Below are 24,282 nucleotides of genomic sequence, written 5' to 3' on the forward strand. Positions count from 1 at the left end.
ATTACCAATGTTCTTGGCTCCTTCTAAAGAAAACAGATGACAAAAGTAGATCTCCTATGGTGTTCGTTATGGAAACTGGTATAATGAACACAGCATCTGATGTTCACCATTGTGCTTTGCCTCAACAAATTGACATTGCTGTGTACAAATTGGCTGCTGTGTTTGTCGACATAGCAATAGAAATTGTGGGTATAATCTTACCAACTTTGGCAACATTCTTCCATTATAGTAAGTGATGATTAGTTATGATTTCACTGGACTTGTTATTTGCAACCCTAGGCTAATGTTCTGGGAAAAGTGGATTCAAATCCTGCCATGGGAGAGGTGAAATTTGAATTTAATGAGATTTTGGAATTAAAAACTTGCCTAATGGCAACCATGTTGATTGTTGTAAAAATCCATTTGATTCTCAGATATCTTCTAGGGAGGGAAATCCGCCAACCTTACCTGGCCGACATGTGACTTCAGACCCACAGTAATGTGGTTGACACTTAACTACGCTCCGAACACTTTGGTATGAGTAATTAATGCTGGTCTAGTCAATGATGCCTACATCCCATGAACATTTATATAAAATAAATCAAATGTAGGTCTTGCCCACCTTACAGTCAGCCTGAAAATGGTGAAATAAAGAAGATACCTTGGACTCTGCCCAATTAGCCATGGCAGGTGGGTTCCTGAGGCTGGAGGCATGAAAAATTTCAAAAAAAAATTCATCCATTGTTAAATAGACAATAGGTGCAGGAGTAGGCCATTCTGCCCTTCGAGCCTGCACCACCATTCAATATGATCATGGCTGATCATCCTTAACCAGTATCCTGTTCCTGCCTTATCTTCATAACCCTTGAGTCCACTATCCTTGAGAGCTCTATCCAACTCTTTCTTAAATGAATCCAGAGACTGGGCCTCCACTGCCCTCTGGGGCAGAGCATTCCACACAGCCACCACTCTCTGGGTGAAGAAGTTTCTCCTCATCTCTGTTCTAAATGGTCTACCCCATATTTTTAAGCTGTGTCCTCTGGTTTGGCACTCACCCATCAGCGGAAACATGTTTCCTGCCTCCAGAGTGTCCAATCCTTTAATAATCCTATATGTCTCAATCCGATCCCCTCTCAGTCTTCTAAACTCAAGGGTGTATAAGCCCAGTCACTCCAGTCTTTCAGCGTAACGTAGTCCTGCCATTCCAGGAATTGACCTAGTGAACCTACGTTGCACTCCCTAAATAGCCAGAATGTCTTTCCTCAAATTTGGAGACCAGAACTGCACACAATACTCCAGGTGTAGTCTCACCAGGGCCCTGTACAGCTGCAGAAGAACCTCTTTGCATCTATACTCAATCCCTCTTATTATGAAGGCCAGCATGCTTTTAGCCTTCTTCACTACCTGCTGTACCTGCATGCTTACCTTCATTGACTGGTGTTCAAGAACACCCAGATCTTTTTGTACTGCCCCTTTACCTAAATTGATTCCATTTAGGTAGTAATCTGCCTTTCTGTTCTTGCCACCAAAGTGGATAACCATACATTTATCCACATTAAACTGCATCTGCCATGCATCTGACTACTCACCTAACCTGTCCAGGTCACCCTGTAATCTCCTAACATCCTCCTCACATTTCACCCTGCCACCCAGCTTAGTATCATCAGCAAAGTTGCTAATGTTATTACTAATACCATCTTCTAATACTCTAAATACTCTGGTACATTGTGAATGGTGTTCATGTTGACCCTGAAAGACAAGGGACAACAGTTATTTTATTTTGCCAGCCTTCATAAGGCCACTAGGAATAAGTAGGGACTGCAGATGCTGGTGATCAGAGTTGAGAGTATGGTGCTCAAAAATCACAGCAGGTCAGGCAGTTTGCGAGGAGCAGGAGAATCGACATTTCGGGCAAGAGCCCATCATCAGGAAGGGCCATTAATTGTTCTGTGCCATTGGGCGACTCATAACCCTCAGGTGTTACCTCCTGCCACTTGGTGAAACACCTTCTTCAGATTTTTCTTACCACCACCCAACACACTCCCCCTTGTTTGCTGTATTTTATGGGGTCTGTTGAATAACCTCATTAAACTTCTTTTCTACACCTTCTTCCACCATCATGCTCTTTTCCTCTAGTGTCTCTGCTATCTTTATAGGGCAAGGCGATAACCTTTGAAATGCATGGTTGCTATTGAATTTTAGGAAATAACACCACAATCTAAATCCCATGTTAAACAAGACTAAAAACCAAATTATTTTGTGAGGTTTCCTAATTGAGGGAAACCTCCAAGGAGGTGGGATCTACAGTATTTGATGCTCCCCATCAAATAGATGCTTTGTATCCCTTCTCTTTATCTGATCAAACTGACTCAGTCTAAAGTTAAAAATCACACAATACCAGGTTATAATCCAACAGGTTTAATTGGAAGCACTAGCTTTCGGAGCACTGCTCTTCCAATTAATTCTGTTGGACTATAACGTGGTGTTGTGTGATTTTTAACTTTGTACACCCCAGTCCAACACTCACACCTCCAAATCATGATTCAGTCTAATTTATCACCTCATCTGAAAGATGGAACCCCTCACAGTGTGGCAGTCCCTCAGTACAAGGGTGAAAATGAGTATTGTGCATAGTCATCAGGTAAAGCAAGCATCAAAGCGAAATTGTCAAGGGCAATTAGGAATGGGTAATAAATGTTGACCTTGCCAGTAATGCCCCATCCCATGAAAGAATGAGAAGAGGTTAAAGGTATTTTGCTGAAGTCAGCAAAAAAAACTAGTTCTCAGAGTACAGAGATGTGATAAACGATGTTGAATGTGGCATTTTACATAGAGGATTATAATATTTGCCGTTGTTGGTGTGATAATGTCAACACGACTCAGTCACTAAACTGATTGGTGCTGACTGTGGTTTTGGAGGATTGCTCACTAGCTGGGGTTGCATTGTGTGTGTGGGGGGGGGGGGGGCTGGAAGAGAGAGAGTGGGGGTAACAGTGTTGGGGGAGTGGAGGTGATGGCGGCACTGGAGAGGAGTGGCTATTCTGCTGAGATTGAGTGCTGCGTTCGCTGCTGCTCAGAAGCGATGTGAGAGCTTCGGAGACTCAGTGCAAACGTAGTGAGATTTACATAGAGATTTATTTAACCAGTGCTGCAAGCGGGGGGCGGTCACTGACATTCCGCAATACACACAGTGCCGGACTCTGGGAATATGGATCTGCATCATTTTGTGATGATTGGAAACGTTTATGACCGACTCTAAAAAAAATAAGAAACGTTAAACTTTTCAAGGACTTTCCACACCCAGTTTTCTTTCCTGTGATCGGTTATTGAGAAAAGTCAAGCGAGTTGAAGCCGCCCTAACTGTACATTGATGTGAAAAGTGGAAACGATGATTTTAACACGTAAGCATGCAATGATTCCCTTTTTTTGTTTGTTGTCCACCACTGTTTAATGAAAAGTAGATGGCGAAGTGACAGAGAAATTGCAGTGAGCTAAATCTTCATTGTTACCCTGGGATTGCACGGTAGATGATCTTTACTGCAGTCGTTAGAAAATGTAGTTGGGGCGGTTGAGAAAATTGCGGGGGAGCATAATGAAAACGTTAATTGTCAATTTTCCGTCGATTTCTTAAAAGGGATCCTCCAGCGTTACATTTTCACAGCGATTCCTGGTCACTTCAAGTCCCCCAAGGGCAATGGAGGAATTATATGGACGGGATTGAGTGTGACTTGTTTAAAATGTTGTTTGCGATCAGGCGTGAGTGTGTTTTTTTTTCGGTTCTGTGCCTTTGCTCAGGTTATTGATGAGATTGAGTTGGGGGGGGGGGGGGGGAGCTCGGATGGGTGTTTGGAACTGAGTCCTCAGGGTGAAAGATGTCAAGATAAGAGGGAGCCAGAGTTGCACGTCCCCCTCGTCCCCAGCAGGGAGAGAGGGAGTGTGTGTGTGTGTGTGTGAGAGAGAGAGCGCCTCTCCCACCAGGCTCCCGAGCTGATTTCTGCGTCTGGCTTCTCTCTCCTCTGGGACTGGCGTCCACTCTCTCGGGGAGGGGGCTGTGGGGTTGAATTTAATGTTTAGTTTCGGCTTTTAGTGAAGTAATTTTTTTTTAAAAAGTGCATTTGCAGTTTTAGCTAACGCGCAACAATCTTAATTCCAATTTTGCAAAATAACGGAATGGTATTTTTTTTAGAAGTTTGTTTTTTAAAAAATATAAATTGCAGAGCCTGTGATCCCCGCGGATAAAGGTTTGGGTATTGTGGTGTTTTCGGAGCTGATTTGCTTGAAGGGGAATACGGCTTCAGGTTTTTCCTGGTGTTCCGGTGTGTTAGCCAAGTGATGTTATGCAGGAGGAGGGGAGGGAGACAGGAGGAGGAAGAGGAGTGGGACAGGAGGAGGAGTGGGATAGGAGGGCGAGGCGATAGGAGAATGAAGAGGAAAGGGATAGGAAGAGGGGGGAGAGAGATAGGAGGAGGGGGATAGGAGAAGGGGAATGGGAGGAGGAGGGGAGAGAGATAGGAGGAGGATGGGGATAGAGGGAATTGGAGGAAGAGAAGGGGGATATGAGGAGGAGGGGATATGAGGTGAAGGGAAATCGGAGAAGGAGGGGGATAGGAGGAGGAGATGATGGGCCGGCAGGAGCTAGGACCCCGCGGAACCATCCTGGTGGCCGGCAGTGTCCAAGTCGGTGGCGGTCCCTTTGATCCCAGTGGGTCCAACTTCCCGGTTCCCCCGGACAGAGCGAGGGCCAGAGCGGTGTAAATCAGAACACAGAGGCCGCTTGCTGCATTGTCCCGCAGGCACCTCCCTCCCAGTCACCCAGGTACTGGTGGCGGAGAGGGCGCTGCCCAGTCTCTCAGCGTGGCCACCTGGGATCAACATCTTCAGAGCAAACTCCGTGGCCTTTCCTTCACCTTGCCAAAGAATGCATTCAGGTCGTGGTTTTCGGCATGTGCCCCCTGCTCCCCCTCCCAACTATGCCTGAGGAGCAAGGTCTGATTGCCCCATTCACACCACCCCTTCTGGGTTCAGCACGGGAGGATATTCTGTCCCGTACAGAAGCAGAAATCGCCGGAGTGACCCAGCAGGTCTGACAACATCTGTGAGGAGAAAGAAGAGTTAACGTTCGACTCCAGTCACCCTCCTTCACAACTGAACCGAAGAATTGTGGAATTTGAATTCAATAAAAATCTGTGATTAAGAGTCTGTGAAACAGTGAAACAGTTGTGGATTGTCAGGGGGAAAAATCCCATCTGGTTCCTTTAGGGAGGGAGATCTGTCATCCTTATTCAATCTGTGTGTGACTCCAGACCTACAGCAATATAGGAATCTCAGCTGTCCTCTGAGCAATTAGGGATGGAACATGAATACAGAACTGGGCAGCAGCAGCCACGTTCCATTAATTAATCCAAAAACGCTCAACTTACCCCCTCTAGGAGAGCACCAGATTCCACCCCAACTTCCTGGCAAGTTTTCTGTTCTCACCCAAAATGATGGTAGAGATATCGTCATTCATCTTTGAATCCTGATTTCGGGAGAGGGAGGTTGTGCAGGGTGGTCTCATTCACTGCAAATTGCAGACAGACCCTATTTGTGTTAGGAGAAAATGACAATTAACCGCTTCTCTTTCCCTATGGTTGAACAGCTGTCCCATTCATCCCCAGGCTGACCAACACTTGGTTCAGGTATTGGGTGCTGCCTATTGCTGCAGAACTTTGCATAGCAAAGCCCTAAAGGATTTCAGGAGGCAAATGTAACAAAATTGACAGGAAAAGGGAGAAGAAACAGAAATACCAGGAAATTGCACTGAGTAACAGTAATCTCTTCAAAAGATCTCTTGCAAAACTGAGATATTTTGAAAACCTGCTACACTTGTCACTTTTCTCTTGTTGCGAAAGCTCCCAATAAGTATTTTGCCATCAAAAGATTCACTGACGATCAGCAACAAGTAGGCAGCATATTTTGGAGTGCGTGCACAGAATGTTAGTTTCATCCCACTCCACTGTGATGGAAGCAAAGAGCATTATTGCCAATGTCCGCACATGTAGTTATGAAGCACATAGCTAACAATGTATCCAATAGTGAGATATAAATAGTTTATTAAATCAAAAATGTCAATTAAGCACTTAACACGCCACTTTAATTAAGGGGCAAGACAGCATCATTCACTTGTCATTAAAATTTCCATCAGAGTTCAACATTTCACCAGGTCCACATGAAGTCCCTTTGATAAAATCAATCAACTCTTCCAAGCTTTTACTGAATCTGTGTTCTCAACACAGATGATAGGCAGTAGAGCACTACCATTAAAAAAGGTTGGCATGATCCACCTGCACATGAGCAGATGCACTCAACACAAATTTTGTTTCATAGGTTTTAACCTTCAAAAAAAGTAACCATTTCATTTTTTTTGAAGTGTGGGGATGCAAATAGATCTGTCATTCAGGGTGTTCATTAAAACACGTGACATTTTCCTTTCCCATTTTCTGTCAAAGTGACGTCAGTTGTTACTGACAAGATTGCAACATGCTTCCTTATACATTAAGCAAAACAGTTGATGATTTGCTGCAAAGGTACTTTAGGCCATTTGGCTATTTCTGCAAATTTCCAGAGATATCTGGCACTTTGACAGTATTTCTGCATAGTTGCAGTTGTTGCTGCACCTAGCAAGTGATGTCATCCATAGATATAGTAAAGCTTTTATGCTCTCAAAGCAGTGCTATTGCCTTCATAAGATTGTTGACAATTTTGGCAAACTGCACAAGCTCATTCCTGAACATTTTCAGTGGCTCATTACAGAAATAAAAACAATCAGCCAATCAATCAGCCCTTACCTGAATCATCAATGAGTATTGATACAAAACTTAGGTTCAGGGCTTATGCTCGAAACGTCGAATTCTCTATTCCTGAGATGCTGCCTAACCTGCTGTGCTTTGACCAGCAACACATTTGCAGCTGTGATCTCCAGCATCTGCAGACCTCATTTTTTACACAAAACTTAGGTTCCCCAAATAAATCTCCACAGCAATAAAATGTTGTAAATAATTATGTGGAACAAAAAGTGAGTTGCTAGATAAATGTGTGGATAAAAAATGTTCACAGCTCATTAACCTGATGGATGATAACTCGTAATTTTGATTATGCTGAATCTCAATTGTGACTTTTTTGAAATCGCCGATTGTGGATTGGCTCATGAGTAATATTAATCGGGAGTACTGTGTGCAGTTCTAATCACTCTGCTACAGGAAGGATATTATTAAATTGGACAGGGTTCAGAAAAGATTTACCAGGATGTTGATGGGAATGCAAGGTTTGAGATATAAAAATAGACTGGAAAGGCTGGGAATTTTTTCCCTGGAATATAGGAGGTTGAGGGGTGACCTTATGGGGGTTTATAAAACCATGTAAGTTATAGATAAGTTGAATGACAAGGGTATTTGTTTCTTGGGTGGAGGAGTTAAAAACTAAGGCGCAGATTTTTAAGGGGAGAAAATTTTAAAAAGGACACGTGCAACTTTTGTGTGTGGAATGAACTGCCAATGAAAGTGATGGATGCAGACACAGTTACAACATTTAAAAGACATTTGGATAAGTCATGAATAGGAAAGGTTTGGAGGGATATGGGCCAAGCATAGGTGGGACTAGGTTAGTTTAGGAACATGGTCGGCATGGACTGGCTAGACCAAAGGGCCTCTTTTCATGCTGTATGACTCAATGACTGTATGACTTTACTGGTTAAAAATACGGTGGACCTATATTGACACCATCCTTACTAGAATCAGTGTAGGTTTGCATGCGACTTATCACATTACACTGTTTGCTTCAGAATTTGTTTATTTTAATCAACAGATGTATAATACTTATTATTTATGACTTGTATTGGTTATACTATAATATGTATATAAGTCTAAAATTTGAGGACTTTTCATTATCTGCCAATTATTGTCTGTTTATGCTCATTGCTACGATGGTAGATGAAGGAGATTCCACTGCATTGGCTTATATCTCTGGAATAGGATTTTTTTTATGGTGATAATGCTTTTGTAATCTATATAAGATTTGAACATTCTAGATGCAAATATGTAGAACAGTATTACTTTTCAGAATAGTGGTGACATTATATATCAGTTGATGGGACAGTCTGAAAATAGTCTATGCACACACCTTCAGTCAGAGTGGATGGATGTATTGGTTGTTCTCTTTATTCAGTGTCAGTACAGTGTCCTCAGATTAAAATAAGTGCAAAAATAAAGGGCAAGCAGATTAGTCAGAAGCTGAGTATATAAATCTTGTCACCAAAACAAGAAAAGCCCCCACTTGCCTGCATGTATTCAGTGAGTCCATCTGGCCTGCAGGCATCATAGTGTAGATAATTAGCAATAGCTATCTCCATTATTTCTCTTAAGTTTGTGTTTTCAGTGTCTTCTTTCAGTATGTAGCAGATGGCTGTGGCCTCCTGTAGTCTCCTGACCTGCCTTCTTGGTAGAAGGAATTTTGAGATAGATTAAAGTCCTGCACATGCGCAAGATAGCTCAGCAGATGTGGTTTGATGTCAGTGCCTGATCACTTGTGTTTGTTCAGGATGCATCTGCTGGATTCTGCTTGCAATTGAGGGTTTTTGTTTTCTACAGGATGGTCCAGCATTGTAAACAGGAGTCTCATGCTTTATTTTGCCTCTTAGCAACAGGAAGACAGCACAGGAAAGGAGGTAGAGCAAAGATCCTGAATGGCTCCAGACAATATTAAACACACCATGCAACATGCCAGACTCATCATGTTTATAAATAACATGGAGCCAAATAAATACTGTAACAATTGATGCAGTCATTGTTTTTCCCTTGTATAAACACATGTAATCAATCTCACATTAGACTCAGATAGTTTACTGGACAGGGCAGGAACTCACCTTGTATTGTATTAAAGATTGCACCACACCTAATTTAGTTCTGCAGATTAAATATAGCAGAGGTACATAGACAGCAGCTCACTAGCTCTTGTGGTGCTGATAACTTTACAGATGACAATTGTCACATTTTAAAACTCATTGTTACATGATTAACTCATGAACACATACTGCTTCAGTGCAACAAAATAGGACATAACGAGTCTTCGGTTTATTTCTTAGGGTAATGCCTTTACTAATCAGTCATCCTGCCTAGTTTAAAATGCAAACAAAGCTTGGCAGCTAACTGTCATTTGCCATTAACTGATAAATTGTCATTGTAATGCCTCTACCAATCAAAGTTAACTTGCCAACCAATCAGCACTCTGCTCTTATATAATATAACCACGGTTTTTAGGGCCCGGGTGTCCTTGGAGAAGGAGCATGCGGTGTCCACCAACACCCTGGAGTTGTTCAGGGAGAGGTGGGCGCCGCAGGGAGTGGAGTGCATCATTTCCCCCTCCAACGCTATTTTGATTTAGTCCCTGCCCTCCCCTTCACTGTTTGATCACACAGCATTGCCCTTTGATATGAAGGGCACTATTTGTCACTGGCCACTCGGGTGTTTTCCTATTTTCCTGGTGGTGGAAATTAAATTTTAAAAAAAGAAAAAAAATATATAACCACGATTTTCCTTTTACTTTGGTATTTCTTTCAAATCGTCCTGAAGAGAGCAAGTTGAAAGGCTTTGATGAAAAGCTTTTTTTTTCAAGAATGCCCAAGTCTATACTTCCAAACTGTAACTCACCTATAACTTCACCCGACAATGGATAAGTACTCCGAAAGCTTGTGATTTCAAATAAACCTGTTGGATTATAACTGGGGGTTGTGTAGCTTCTGACTTTACTCACCCCAGTCCAACACTGGAACCTCCACATCAAAACTGTCACTCAGTGTACGTTGAATTCAATCTTGTTTTCCTCCTATTTCCTTTGCTTTTAAATGTTTAGTACTTCTAAATGACATTTTAAAAAGACAAATAATTAAATGAGGAAATTGAAATGAGTAATGATTTTCAGTCATAGTTAATGGTTCCTTGACTTGTATGACTTCAACCAGTTCTTTGTCCCAAACCAGTTCTATATCCCAACTATCGTATACGCTTTGTCTTGGTAAACATCAAAATTGGCATGTATTTATGATGTTTGCTTACAAGTTAATCTTTCCACATCTAACAGTGTAAAGGGCAGACCGTTTATTAAAGGGACTCATTAAAATGCATTTGCACTGCATTTCCAAATGCCTGATACACTATTATTGCAGAATTGACAGAGTAGTGCTAAATCTTGGAAATGTTACTCTTTTCCCACAGACACATAGCAGTTTAACTTGAGGATGTTGTGGTTTAAATATCAGCAGACATTCTTGGCAAACCACATCCCCGCTGAGACATCTGCTAATTTGGAACAATCCAATGTCTTTTGTCTGGCAGTGTGCAATGAATCATTTTACCTGCCTATTGTTATGGACAGTACTACTGGTAAAGCATTTATAATTTTATGAATTAAATTTGGCTTTGCCAATTGACATATCATACACTGCCAATATTGAGAGTCATGGTTCCAAGACTACTTGTTGAAATAAACTAATGTTCTAGTAGCATATATCTACTCAAAATATAACAAGAAATCACACATTTCTATAGTGCATTGTAGAATGAAACTGCCAAGGCAACACTGTCTTGAACTCCATAATTTCAGAAATTAAATTCTTCAAATGACAAATGACCTCCCTGAGGTTAAATATGCCCAAAGTAATCGAAATGTTTCCAGCGTGTTTCCTAGTTTCAGAAAGTAAAATAAAACAGCAGTAGATAAATTCTGAATAAATTTAACATGGAATGCTATAGACTTTGAGACACATGCATGTTTGCTGAAAATGCATGTTTCCCCTGGATTCACCTGTTTTTGTCAACCTCAAAGCTTGTGGTCTTTAAAGAATGTTGTTTTTTAACAAAAGCAATATTGAAACATAGTGAACATCAAAAATCATGCAATTAAACTGTCTTTCAACTGCTTGCATTACATGAAAATAACTTAGTTAATTTTACTTTAGGAATGTTTTCACTGTCCATGGTAATGATTTGATATACAAGATGTGCCTGTACTTGATTAACACTTAGGTTAATGGGCAAAAAGTGGATGACTTTTAAAAATGAATGCAATACTATAAGGATGGAGTTTTCTTTATAGCACACAATGTTATAAATGGATGTAATAATGCACAGCAAATATAGTCAAATATACCAATATCATTACTGTTTGAAACTAGGATCCTTCTGGTATCTGTAAAATTTTGGTATCTGTGACCAGATATAAGAATGTAGGTGCCACTGATTCATTCATTTTCTATTTGGAAGCATATTTGTTGATTATGATGTTCCAGAGTACAACTTGGATTTGCCGAAGGGTTTCTGTCTTGTAAATTCGTATCTATTGCATCCCAGTTATTGAAACATATATTTACAATTATTGTGAAAACTTAAGGCACAGCATAACATATTCTGAATCATGAATATCCTTTATGTTGCTAAATAGTGTATATTTTGCTGACTCTTGGCTTGTTGGAAATGTCTTGAACTACTTTACCAAAGTGCCCATTGGTCAGTTGTGACTGAAAAACACAAAGAACCATTGTCACGTGTAAGAGTCTCCAAAGTCAGACTGCTTTGAAATCTACGCAGTTGGAGTTTCTGTTTAATGTACAGATTACACACTCTCTCCCCATAAGGACATATTGCTTGAGCCCCATTGCACAATCCAGGGCAGGTAAGATGTAGATTGGAGGATTCAAGCTTAGTGACTTCTAACTGTGTGCAGGAACAGTTAACATGTCTAGAGTTTAACCAACAAAAGCCATGCATTCTACCAGCACAGACTACCATTCTTCTTACTCCTTATCCAGCTTGTGTGATGTTATCAGTGAAAGGCATTGGTTTACAGGCTTCTGTGGAACAGAGTGCAATGGGTTAGGCCTCCTTTGATAGAGCTATGTCTTCAAGTCCAATCAGTGAAGAAGAGACTTAGCACTGAATCACTGAAGGCTCCTTGCTGTATTGTTGATTGACATTAATTCCACACTTCCAGTGTCATTTAAACACAAACTTGACATCAGAAAGATTGATCTTGTGGGAAGGTTATCCACAGGAAGGCCATTAGACAAATACAGATTTGAGACCTTGCTAGGGAGATAGAAGTCTCTAGTAATGACTCATGAGCGACATAACCATGATGACTATAACCACAGCAATGACCATTTCTGTAACATTGAAAGATAGTTCCAAGGTGCTTCACAGAGGTAAGATCTAACTCGCTAAGGAGTTGAATGTGACATCACTTCCTTATTTCACACGGACCTAAATTTTAGGAAAGAAAATGGACAGGGATTTGAATACCTTCTGACAGAGGTTTTGAGTCAAAGTATAATTTATATGTATCTATTTTCGCCAAGTTTTTCTGTATAACTTTATCAAATTATTTATTAATCACTTAAAAACCACAGAGACAGGTTGTTACTTTCGTATAGCACAAAGGATTTTCTACTTTTTGCAGGGCAGAAGTCAAGATTCCCCTTTACTAACAGTCTTTTTTTCTCCTTTTCTGAAGGCACCGATGCCTGTCAAGGTACTTTTTCAAGGGCAGCCTTTCAAGGGCTTCATCCAGTGACTCCTCCTCACATTGTAAACCTTGTTAGTTAGTACTGGCATATTATTGTGGAGAGCATCAAAACTGAGCCTTATCCTTACGCAAGCACCTGCCAGTGAACGTCACCAGATGGTAACTGGAGCAGGAACCTTGGTGGATTCCTCCCTCCCTCCTGCAGCATACTGAGGATAACGGTCACGTCCCAAGGATTTAAAGTCAGTTCACTCAGTAGCAATCGGTGATAAAAATGAACAACTTCTGAAATGTTTGGACCAACCAAAAGAAAAGGTTATTACGATCATATGGGGAAGCATTGTGAATCCAAATGTTCAGAAAATTAAATCCAACACAGTGATCGAATTTTGACATTTGGCTGTAGTATTGCCTCACTAAAACCAGACCAAAAAACAGGGTTCAAACCAAGTATGATCCTTGCCATAAGTATGTACTTTGTGTTGAGTTGCTTTGGCAGGAAAATATCTTATATTGCCCTCTTAGGGGGAACTCCAATATTATCTATGGTGGTTTAAATCATGTAAAGGTTAGATGATAATGTCTTCGCATGTTAAATAGCACTCATTTGTTAATTTCCAACGGCTACCCTAGTTATTGTCACCTCATTGTGATAAGCAGATACTCCCTGTTGTTACATTGAGATCCTGTGAACTGACTTTGACCGGCTTTTAAACCATTTGTTTTGCATGTTGCTGTTATTACACAGTTTGCTTCATTTCTTAACAGAGCCATCACAACTGAGAATACCTCTGATTTGCAGACAAATAAAAGCAAGCCTTGTCAGTTGACAGTTGGAACGTTTAGGTGCTGCTGCTGCTGCTGCTAAAATGTTTCAGCAGTTCTTTAGTCCTGTATTTATTACCTGTGGCGCATGAGTAGATGATGCCTTTCTGCAAATTAACAACCCGAAGATAAAAAGTGGAACCTGCTTTCAGAGAGCATAAGTTGTTCTGAGTGTGTGAGGTACAACAGTTCACTGAAAAGTAATTTTTAATATGTTTTTTGCCAAAATCTTGCTTCTACCTTCATTAGAGATTCATTTTTTTCTTGGTTGAAAAGGAACTCCCTACACTGTAAAGTAATAAAGGCATTGAGTTATTCATTTCTCCTACAATACAAAGACTTGCAGGTCAGGTGGATTGACCATGCTAAATTGTCCATAGAGTTCAGGATGTGCAGATTAGCTGGATTAGTCATGTGGGTTTACAGGGTTGGGTTGGTCTGGGTGGGATGCTGTTCGCAGAGCCAGTGCAGACTCACTCAGCCGAATGGCCTCTTTCTGCCAGAAAGATATTGCTGCTTGCTCCTTTCTGACCATGAATTGTTCGCTTTCCTCTTTGATGGTAGTCATTGCAGCAGAAATTCAAGATCTTTCTGGGGCACATGCAACACAACTTGTGCCTGAGAGTGCCATAACAGAACCCAGTTGTCACCGAGCCTTGTGGGGTGTTCTGTGGGACTCTTGGAAAGACCAAAGTCTCCACCTTCCCCACATTGCTGCAAGTGGGATCAATGGGGTTGGGTCAGGATTTCCAATGTCAGGAAGTCCTACCTTTAGAAGGACCTGTCCTAGGATTAGACATGGTGGTTTTCAAATTGCAGTGGTGTGACGGGTTGATAGTGGGTAAAGGTTTTGTAAGATGTTGAGCAATTGGAGGGGAAGAGGGTTCCAGTTTGCTCATTCCAGGGAGAGACACGGCATCTCACAGAAGCTGATTGCCATCAACATTTTTGCAAGGCAGTTAGATGCCATTGTCATCTTTGGTGAAGGAACCTCCTATACAGGAGTGACCAGAAGGCTCAATGCCTGTGTAATTTGTGAGATTGTTGGCTTACATTTTGTCTGTATATTGTAATTTTTCTCACGCATGAATACATAACTTATCCCAGGTCCACCTCCAATTAGCTTTGGGCTGAAGGCATTCAATCTGTGCTAGTCTACATTGAGTTTCTAAATCACCATTGAGATTTGCAAATTACCAAATTAGTTTCTTCCTGAGAAGTTGATGACCTATAACTGTGGAAACTGTGACTGGAGAATATTTGAGTATTCACACTAATTTTAAGAAAATATTTAACTGTGGGACGAATAAAATCTTGCAATGAAAAAAATGTGGTGTGCTACAGAAGCTGAAGCGTGAATTAGTAAATTTACTTTCATGATCTACTTGTAGTTATAACTTTCTTGTCTGTGCCTTTCATTACTTTCCCATTTTCCATCCTGCTTGACAGAGGCAAGGAACATTCTTTCAGCATGCCCTTATCTTACACAAGCAAGCTGAATTATTTGTTCCTTACAGTTTTGTTTCTCTTGGAAGTGCTGAATCCCTCCGGAAGTGTAGCTGAGGAAGCTCTGTTTAACTGCTGATATCCTGCCTAAAGGCCATCCACCAAACATATATTTGGCCAATGAGAATCATAGAATCTCAACAGTAAAACTAGAGACCTTTTGGCCCATCGAGTCTACATCAACCTTCGAAAGAGTGTCTTGAGTACAATCCGTGCTGTGTGCTCAGTTTGCTTTTCTTAGCAATAGATACTATTGGTCTGCATGCCCCTGGGCTTGGGAGGGAGAAATTGGCTTCCACTCCATTTTGTTGCCACTATTAGTGTTCCTTACAGTTGGCCTCAGTACCCCTGGCTTTGAAAGGGGTGAAACCAACAGGATTCTAGCTCATGAGTCGTGTCAGAAAGTAGATACAGTTATAAGGCAGTTGCTTTCTGACAGGCCTTGCAAGATTGTTCTGGTTTAAAAAACCTTCTGGCGTTCACAAGCTGACTCGACAGCTCATTTTCAGGTGAGGAGAGGCTATACCAAACCAGAAAATAACATCTCGCGCTTCATATTTGGATGAAAAGCAGCACTGCCAGAGTTTAAGTTCCATAAAAAATAGCATCTTCCAAATTGGCAAATATTCGCATGGAACTGAAGGCCTGAAAACTTCCCGGTTGGGTATAGCATTCATTTCACCAAAGCATTGAGTGGCTCTTCAGATTTGACAGTATCAGTAAAGTGGAAAATAAATGCCAAAAATGTTTTAGTTAGTCAACTCACTGACAAGTAGCATTATCACCAGAGGAAAGCTTTGAAGAAATCAGGGGCTGTGAAGCAGGAGATATGGTTGAAGTAGGTGGCAAACTGCTTCACTTTCTTGTGTCTAATGAAACTGTGTGTTCTGCTCCAGTGGGAGGAGTAAATGTTGTCAAGGCTGGTTAAATGCCAGGAATTCATTTTAGCTTGCCACCTGTACTGTTTGGTTTGACAATCTGTGAAAGAGTAAGCTGTGATCATTTGGCAGCACGGTGCAGATCTGCTTGAAGTAATCTAATGCAGGCTCATTACTTACACTCAGTTTACTCTGTAAAGCCACTACATTTGCCAGTGAATTTGCAACCGCTTGAAATTTTACATAAAGATATTGAATTTGTTGTGCCTGCAATTAATGATTTAGTAGCTTAAATCAAAGCAATATGAAGTGGAAGTGGTTACATCATACAGTGTTGAAATGGCCAGGAGGAGAGAGGGAGAGTGCTCACACTGTAATGCATTCCTGCTTCACTTCATTACAAAATAAATTCTGGTGTTTTTATCTTTTAATTTTATGCAAAAGAACCTAAAAACATTGAGGTGGAACCTTGTTAAAAAATGAGGGAATAAAGTTGAATACCTGCAGCTTCTTTTGTTTCATGTTAATATTGAAATTGTTGAACAGCTGTATATTGCTTTATTAGCACAATATTTTACAGTTTAGGAAGGATGGCTATATCAAATTGTGAGTATTATTGTGTGGCATTAATTGAATGAATACTTGAATATTAAAATGATTTTCAGTGCAGAGATTCAGTAGTGTCCAGATTTCTTGGCACTTGGTGGTCTTCAACAGCAAAGATACAATGCTGACTAGACATTCCATTCTAGGAGACTAGCACTGCCAAGGGATTGTGAGATTTAGTAATTTAAGTCTCTGAATGCAGACTGTCAGTGCTGGTTACTGCCTTGTGAAGGAAGTTTCCTTAATCTGTGAAAGGGCCATTGGAGTTTCATTATAATAACATATTAAAAGATTACAAATCCCCAGTCATGATCTTGTGTGTGTATACAATTGCAATAAAGTACTACAAATCAGCACAGGATTATAACATTATCCACTGTTTAAGGGGAGTTGGTGGTCTTGTGGTAATGTCATTGGACTAGTAATCCAGCACTCCAGGCCAATGGGAGGGTTGTGAGATCAAATCCCACTGGGGCAAGTTATAAAATTCAACTTCAGTGAAAAACTGGCATGATAGTACCCTCCTTTTCTGACATGTTAAGCATTTAAAAAATAAATATGAATCCCACTGCAATAAAACCATAGAGGAGAAAGTGAGGACTGCAGATGCTGGAGTATCAGAGCTGAAAATGTTTCCTGATGAAGGGCTTATGCCCGAAATGTCGAATTTCCTGTTCCTTGGATGCTGCCTGACCTGCTGCGCTTTTCCAGCAATACATTTTCAGCAATAAAACCATAGAGGCAATAATGTAGTGGTGTTGTCACCGGCCTGGTCATCCAGGAAATATAGTGAACTGGGTTCAAATCCTACCACAGCAGATGGTGCAATTTAAATTCAGTAAAACTCTGGATTGATTACTGATAATTATTGTAAAAACCCCTTTGGTACACTGATGTTCTTCAGGGAAGGGAATCTGTCATCCTTACCTGGCCTGGCCAATATTACTGTGTATGAAAATGCGATATGAGCTTTTAAAATTCTCCTGTTTTCCCCTCATGTGCAAAAGAAGTTCAGTCTTCTCATCACTTACACTGTTTGCTGAAACAGGGGTTCCTGCTTATAGGATGAAGTTTAATCAACATGACCTAGTTTAATGCATTAATACATTAAAAATATATTTGCCTCCAATGGAGTAACTTCAAAATCTGTTAGTGACACTTCTGTTAATATTAACATATGAATGAGAATTGGCAAGTAATGACTTATTCAAATTTCCCCACAAAATTGCAATATTTATTTTTCAATAATTATATACTTCTCATCGATTAGATGTAACAGTTTGAATGATCAATTTCTAGTTTTAATTCTTATTTTTGTTTTCAAAATCTTGCAATAATTTAATGCAACAAATGGTCATGTAGAGTAAAGGATGCTTAAGGAACAGTACAGTTCGCTGTGTCAATAGATGCCAATTTGCTTTGCTACTCTTCTTCATGGATTAACCTCAAAAAACTTTTACATTTACCAGAGCAAAGCAATGAATGTTAAGTATGAAGAAAACGTTTAAAAACAATGTGTGTTGGTTCTGAAATGAAAGGCAAAATAAATAAATGTAACTTAAGGAGGATTTTAAAAGCAGACAAAATGGAAAGAACTGAACAGTAGCAAGTCTGTAGTAACTAAATTAAGAGCTGGCAATAGTGAAGAACTGAAAAGCAGAAAGAAGCTCGGTTTTAGAGGAATGGGATGGGGGGGCATACAGGAATTGGAAAAATAGGCCAAAACTTTAAATCACCTCTCCAGATTTTCCATTGTGGTAATGCCAAGAGAAAGAGAGAAAAAACCAACACTAGCACTCTGACCCAACTCCCTGGCCCCGCTTATCTGCAGACTGTCCTTCTCAGGTTAGTTAGCTCTTTAAAATGGGTCATTGCTGAATTTCTATCAAACACTGTACCAAATTACTGAGTGTCAGACAGAAAGCCTTGTTTTAACTTTGTTCAAGTGAATAGGACTTTCACAAGTTAAAATCTCATCCTGAATCTGTGGCCCCTTCTAACTCCTGGCAAATGTCAGCAGCAGAAAATTCCTGAGCTCTATAGCCCACTTTTCAGACTAAGAGTAAAAACTGAATTTGACTGGGAAATTACATCTCTCACTATTAGTTGTGAGTATTAGCATGACTATGTTTTGTTTATGTTTAGCACAGTTAGGTATAGTATGTCATTTCCTACATTCTACCACAAAATTCAGGAAAATATTTTCTATTCACCATGCAAGACCTTCTTTCAGCCAGTAATTACTCCAGGGGAAAAAAGAATGAATCTGCATTGATATGGTGCCTATCTAGAGAATGTCAAATTGATTACTTAACAGGACAGTGACTCTATTACAATCATTTGCACAGAACAAGGCCTCACAAGTACCAATTTAATAAAACGCCAGATCACCAAAATTCCTGCTGATTTTTTAATGTTAAAGATTCAGTGCAGGAATTTGCAGAATTACCAACACAGCTGAGTTGACATTGAATACAAATTAGAATATTTCAAGCAATGTCAAGGATTGATCAACTAATGGAATTTGGCAGCCAGTATTCTAAATTGTGTATCTGCAGACTAGCTTTCTATCTTTCTGCTGTTAGAGATTATCATCTCAGTAAAATTGCAAGTAAAATCTGAAACAAAAATGCAAAATGCTGTCGAAAAGAAACCAGCAGGTCTGCTAGCATCCAGAGAGAAACACAGTTAACATTTCTAGTCAGCTATGACTTCTTTAGAACTGAAAGGGATTTATGGCCTAGAGAGAGGAGTGAGTGGAACAGGTGATGAGAGTGTCCAGAGCAAAATACAAAGAGGTTGCTAATCATGGTCAAGGAGAAGTAGAGATGTAAAATGGGTGTTAATTAATGTGTGAAAAGGAAAGAAATGTGTCCGCAACACTGAGAGCGAAGTCAACATTGTACAAACAAGACTTGACTTCACGTGTGTGTGTGGAGATGTAGAAAGGAATGCAGGTGTACATATTATGAGTTATATTGGACTCAAAACCCTCCATAGATAGTGCCATGCCTGCTGGAGTTACCCCAACACTTTTTGTTACTATCATCCTGTTGGACTAGGTATTATTCAAATTCAGATACAAGAAGTAAAGGGCTGTTTTAGTGAAGGAAGTGTTGCAAACTTTTAAACAAGAGACCTAAGGGGCAACTTTTTTCACACAGAGGGTGGTACGTGTATGGAATGAACTGCCAGAGGAAGTGGTGGAAGCTGGTACAATTGCAACATTTAAAAGGCATTTGGATGGGTATATGAATAGGAAGGGTTTGGAGGGATATGGGCTGGGTGCTGGCAGGTGGGACTAGATTGGGTTGGGATATCTGGTCGGCATGGATGGGTTGGACCGAAGAGTCTGTTTCCGTGCTGAACATCTCTATGACTCTATGAAACACCCATTGATCCCTGGTTCATGTCTTGATTTGAAATTCTCACCTTGTTTACAAATTCCTCCATTATCTTATTCTCCCCAGTTTGCAGATGTTTCCAGCATGTAATCTACCAAGGTCTCTGTGCACCATTGATGGGTCTTAGTTTGTGGCATTTCTTTAAGCTCACTGCCCTTTCATCTGTCTTGTTTTACTTTTAAGTTTTTAAAATCTGTCTCTTCAGCCAAGATATTAGTTATTTAACCAAGTATCGTCTGGTGTGGCTCAGACTGATTTTGTTTGCCTGATAATGCTCATGTTAAGGCACCAACAATTACAGACGTTGTTGCACAGCTAACTAACTATGAACATTGTGTTTTCATTATAGAGATTGAGGCCAAGGAGGCATGTGATTGGCTGCGGGCTGCAGGCTTTCCCCAGTATGCCCAGCTATATGAAGGTGAGGTAATACGTACCATTGTTATTATTGAAAATAATATGCAACATTAGTTGAAATTCTGCATAAAATCAATTATTTTTTCAGTCTTGTGATATCTTCTACATGTAGGCTTTAAAGACACTTAAGTTTCTCCTTTTTCAACAACCTGTTCATCAAAAGTTTGCATGTTACATTGTGGTATTCCAGATGTCTAAAGATGTATCAAATGAAAATATTAAAGGTACATTATTTTAAAATTCTGGTTTAAGTTACCTCTAAAGTATATTGTTGACTAATTATGGGAAAGAAAAAAATTATTAAAAAATGGATGAGGCAGATCAGGATCACTTGTGATGGCCTCCACAGCTGAAAACTCTCACTAGTTTAAAACACATAGGAAACACGTTCCAGAGAAACTAAACATTGATGAGATATCAATGCTTCAGGAAAGGGGAAATAACTGACAAAAATATTTTTCATACCCAATTTCTTCAGGAATTACAAGACTTGATGATTCATTATGTGGATGAAAGGGTGGAGACAACTGATTTAATACAAAAATAGTTTTTAGAAGTTGATAACGTATGTTTATATAACTGACTGAGGAAATGATGTAAAGTTAAGCAAAATTCAACACATGCCAGTCAATTCTTATAATTGAACTTATTGTCATGTGTACCAAAGCACAGTAAAAAGCTTTGTCTTGCGAGCAATGCAGGCAGATCACATAGTTAAATAGCATAGATAAGTAAATAACAGGTAAACACCAGCAAAAACCAAAACACAGGTACAGGCAAATGCTAAGAGTTTGTGAGTCCATTCAGTATTCTAACAACAGTAGGGTAGAAACTGTTTCGAAACCGACTGATGCGTGTGTTCAGGCTTCTATAGCTTCTCCCCGATGGTAGAGGTTGGAGAATGCTAAGGTGGAACGGATCTTTGACAATGCTGGCAGCCTTTCCTTGACAGCAGTCCTGGTAGATGGATTCTATAAACGGGAGGTTGGCCTTTGTGAATGTCCGGGCTAAGTTCACCACTCTGTAACTGTTTCCATCTTGAGTGGTGCAATTACCATACCAGGTAGTGATACATCCAGACAGAATGCTCTTGATGGCACACCCATAAAAGTTGGCAAAGGGTATTCGCCATTATGCCAAATTTTCTCAGCTGCCGGAGGATATTACAGCTGCCTGTGGTCCTGTACCTGTATGATTCTGTACCTGTAAAAGACACAGAAATGACTTATGCTGGAAAATAATGCAGTTATTACAGAAAGAATATTGTTGCTTTAGAATATTTCTAAATAGAAACCCTGATTTCTGCTTTCCTTACGCGATTGGTTCCTTGTGTCTGCTGTTATCATTCAGTCAGCCATACTGGATGGAAAGCAACCCCACAGTAAGCATAAATTTATCCAGTGCAACTATGGAAACAAAGGCATGTAAACATCACTGGGAATAGCTTTCACTTAATTTCCCCATACCACAATAAGATTACAGCACAGCATTGATTCTTGATCAGTGGTATCAAATTGGTATTTAATGGTACTAGATAAAAAGCCAAGGTCCTGAGTTCAAATCTCGCTCAAATCTAGTCACATCAAATGAACTGGATAAGTAAGTCGGATAAGTCTGATAATAATGATCTGGCATCTCAACTGAAAGACAACGAAGTGGATTGGTTAGGAAAACTGAAGAGTTTCACCCCCTTTGCTTGTACTAAATCAGATTTGCCCTTCCCATGATTTTCAGATTTCTAATTTTAATAGTATTTGTTTATTTCTACTTTTCACCCTTTCTCTAGGTGAAATCCTTAGTTTGAAATCCAAATTTTATCAAGTAAAGAAGTATTTGCATGAAAAAAGGCAGTAATGTTCGACTAATGTTTAAACCCACAATTTATATTATTTATCTTGGTGTGGGGAGGGGGAGGTATTTTTTTTCTTTCGTTTGTAGACCAAATGTTTTCATGTAGAAAGCTGTGGAGAAAGTGAGGACTGCAGTTGCTGGAGATCAGAGCTGAAAAATGTGTTGATGGAAAAGCGCAGCAGGTCAGGCAGCATCCAAGGAGCAGGAGAGTTGACGTTTCGGGCATGAGTCCTTCTTCAGGAATCATGCCCAAAACGTCGATTCTCCTGCTCCTTGCATGCTGCCTGACCTGCTGCACTTTTCATGTAGAAAGCTGTCTCTGGTTAGTGTGAATTACTTTTTGTAACATGCATCCATTTATCTTGATTATGCAATAGATTCATTGTTCCCCATTGACATTTCATCAGTGAAGAGGGACCATGATTTTCTGGATCGAGATGCAATTGAATCTCTTTGCAGGTAGGTTTTGATTGTTTTATGACCCCAACTCCCTATTCAATCCAGTGTCCACAGAAAAGTATTCTTGCCTGATTCTTGCCTTATTTATCTGTTCATTATCAATTCATGTATGAGGATTTCCAGTATCGCAACAAGTATGTTTTTACCCTTCAAATGTTAACTGCACTAACCAAAGTCGCTGACTGGACAATCAGCATAATATTCAAATTTCTGCTTTCTGGAAAAATCAGTAGGGTGAGAGGTTTCAAAGGTAAAAACAGAAAATGCTGGAAATACTCAGCAGGTCTGGAAACATCTGTAGGGAGAGAAACAGAGTTAATGATTAATATGATTTCCTCAGAACTCAAGGGAGGCTTCAATGTGTCCTTTGTGAAATAGGTGTTGCTGCATTACGTGCTGTGTATTTTTGTGGTGAATTAATGTGTCATAAAAGTGTATATCTGACTCTATTAACAGTCAAACATAGATTCTACATGTTACTGCCCCTCCCAACTGAAGAACAATGCATGATTTAACATTTCAAATTATGAAAACTTTTTTGTGATGTTATTTCATATTATCAGCTCAGAGTTTCTGTATTAGGCTGGAAACTTATTTAGCAATTAAGAAGTAAAATGGAAGAGATCAGTTGAGAGAAGCATTTTACATGGTAGTTACCTATCAGATCCCATATCTTCACTGCCATCACCCATCAAGTTAGGCCTCATACTCGATAAGTGAAATCTAGCATTTAATCTCTCCCTTGCCCCACAGACTGCTGTGTACATAACCAATAGAGTGCTGATATTTAAACTACTGATGTCTCTTGATGTGTAGCCAGGATTAAAAAAGATTGTTGATCTCTGGTGATTATATGGAGCCAGTCACTAACCAGAAAAGTTGATAGCTAATGTTAGTAGAATGGCTGTCTGGTGAGCTCATAAATTTCGGGGACATGTAAGGTCTGTCAAACCAATCCCTTTAGTTTTAGGGAAGCTCTAGAAATGTAGGGAGAGATTTACCTTAATGTCTGTTGTCAGGAGTTTATAAAGTGGAGAAATAATTTACTTGAAACTGCCCCACTCCCAAAACGTGTGCACCTTAGTAACAGTCAGACATAGTTTCAGAATATCACTTAATAACAATAACTTTTCTATTGCTGTCAAAAGATTTTACAAATTAACTGGAACACTTTTGAATTAATGATTCTGTCAACAGATTGATCAAATAAATCCCAGTGATAAAGCGCTGAGAGACTTTGTAACATTTCTAAGAGAAAGTGATACATTCGATAAGGGATTACATTTTTACATGTGTTGCTCACCTGGCATCCAGAGAAATGTGACTCATCTTTGCCGTACATTTTGTTTTATTTACCTTCCTGCCTCCAACGCTGTGGACTCTTGGCTTATCTGTCGCAGCTGACAGAAGACTTGTGAGAATGTCAAAGCACAGAAAAATGTTTGAATTATCAAAGACATTCTTATCAGGCAGGCTGTTCATTTTTTTGTTTCCCACATCAAAGTAACCGGGGCTCCAAAGGAGCATGATTGCACAATGCAAGGAGACAGTGGATGGAAGTCAGCAAACAGCAGCTACTTCTTGTTTTTATTCTGGAAACTCCCCTTTGCTTGTACTGGATCAGGTTTTCCATACCGATGACTTTCAGATTTCTAATTACAATAGTATTTGCTTATCTCTATCTTTTGCCCTTTCTCTCGGTAAAGTCCTCAGTTTAAAATCCAAATTTTATCAAGAAGTAGTTGCATGAAAGCAATGCAATAATGTTCAACTCATGTTTAATCAGAATTTATATTATTTATCTT

The 24,282-nt window shown here is 39.9% G+C and overlaps 1 protein-coding gene across 3 annotated transcripts in view; it reads left to right on the forward strand.

Moving 5' to 3' along the window:
• The window catches only part of dlc1 (DLC1 Rho GTPase activating protein), a 462,723-nt gene that overhangs the window by 410,144 nt on the left and 28,297 nt on the right, over positions 1-24,282 (forward strand). For 2 of the 3 annotated variants that reach the window (XM_060824045.1, XM_060824053.1), the window contains exons 6-7: positions 20,100-20,171; positions 22,396-22,477. In XM_060824045.1, coding sequence (XP_060680028.1) covers positions 20,100-20,171; positions 22,396-22,477 — 154 coding nt within the window. Of the gene's footprint in view, positions 1-3,055; positions 3,381-20,099; positions 20,172-22,395; positions 22,478-24,282 lie in introns of those variants that run through there. The other variant, XM_060824061.1, reaches the window with a different exon arrangement.

Source organism: Hemiscyllium ocellatum, chromosome 1 (genome assembly GCF_020745735.1).
Source record: "Hemiscyllium ocellatum isolate sHemOce1 chromosome 1, sHemOce1.pat.X.cur, whole genome shotgun sequence".
NCBI classification, from domain to species: Eukaryota; Metazoa; Chordata; class Chondrichthyes; order Orectolobiformes; family Hemiscylliidae; genus Hemiscyllium; species Hemiscyllium ocellatum.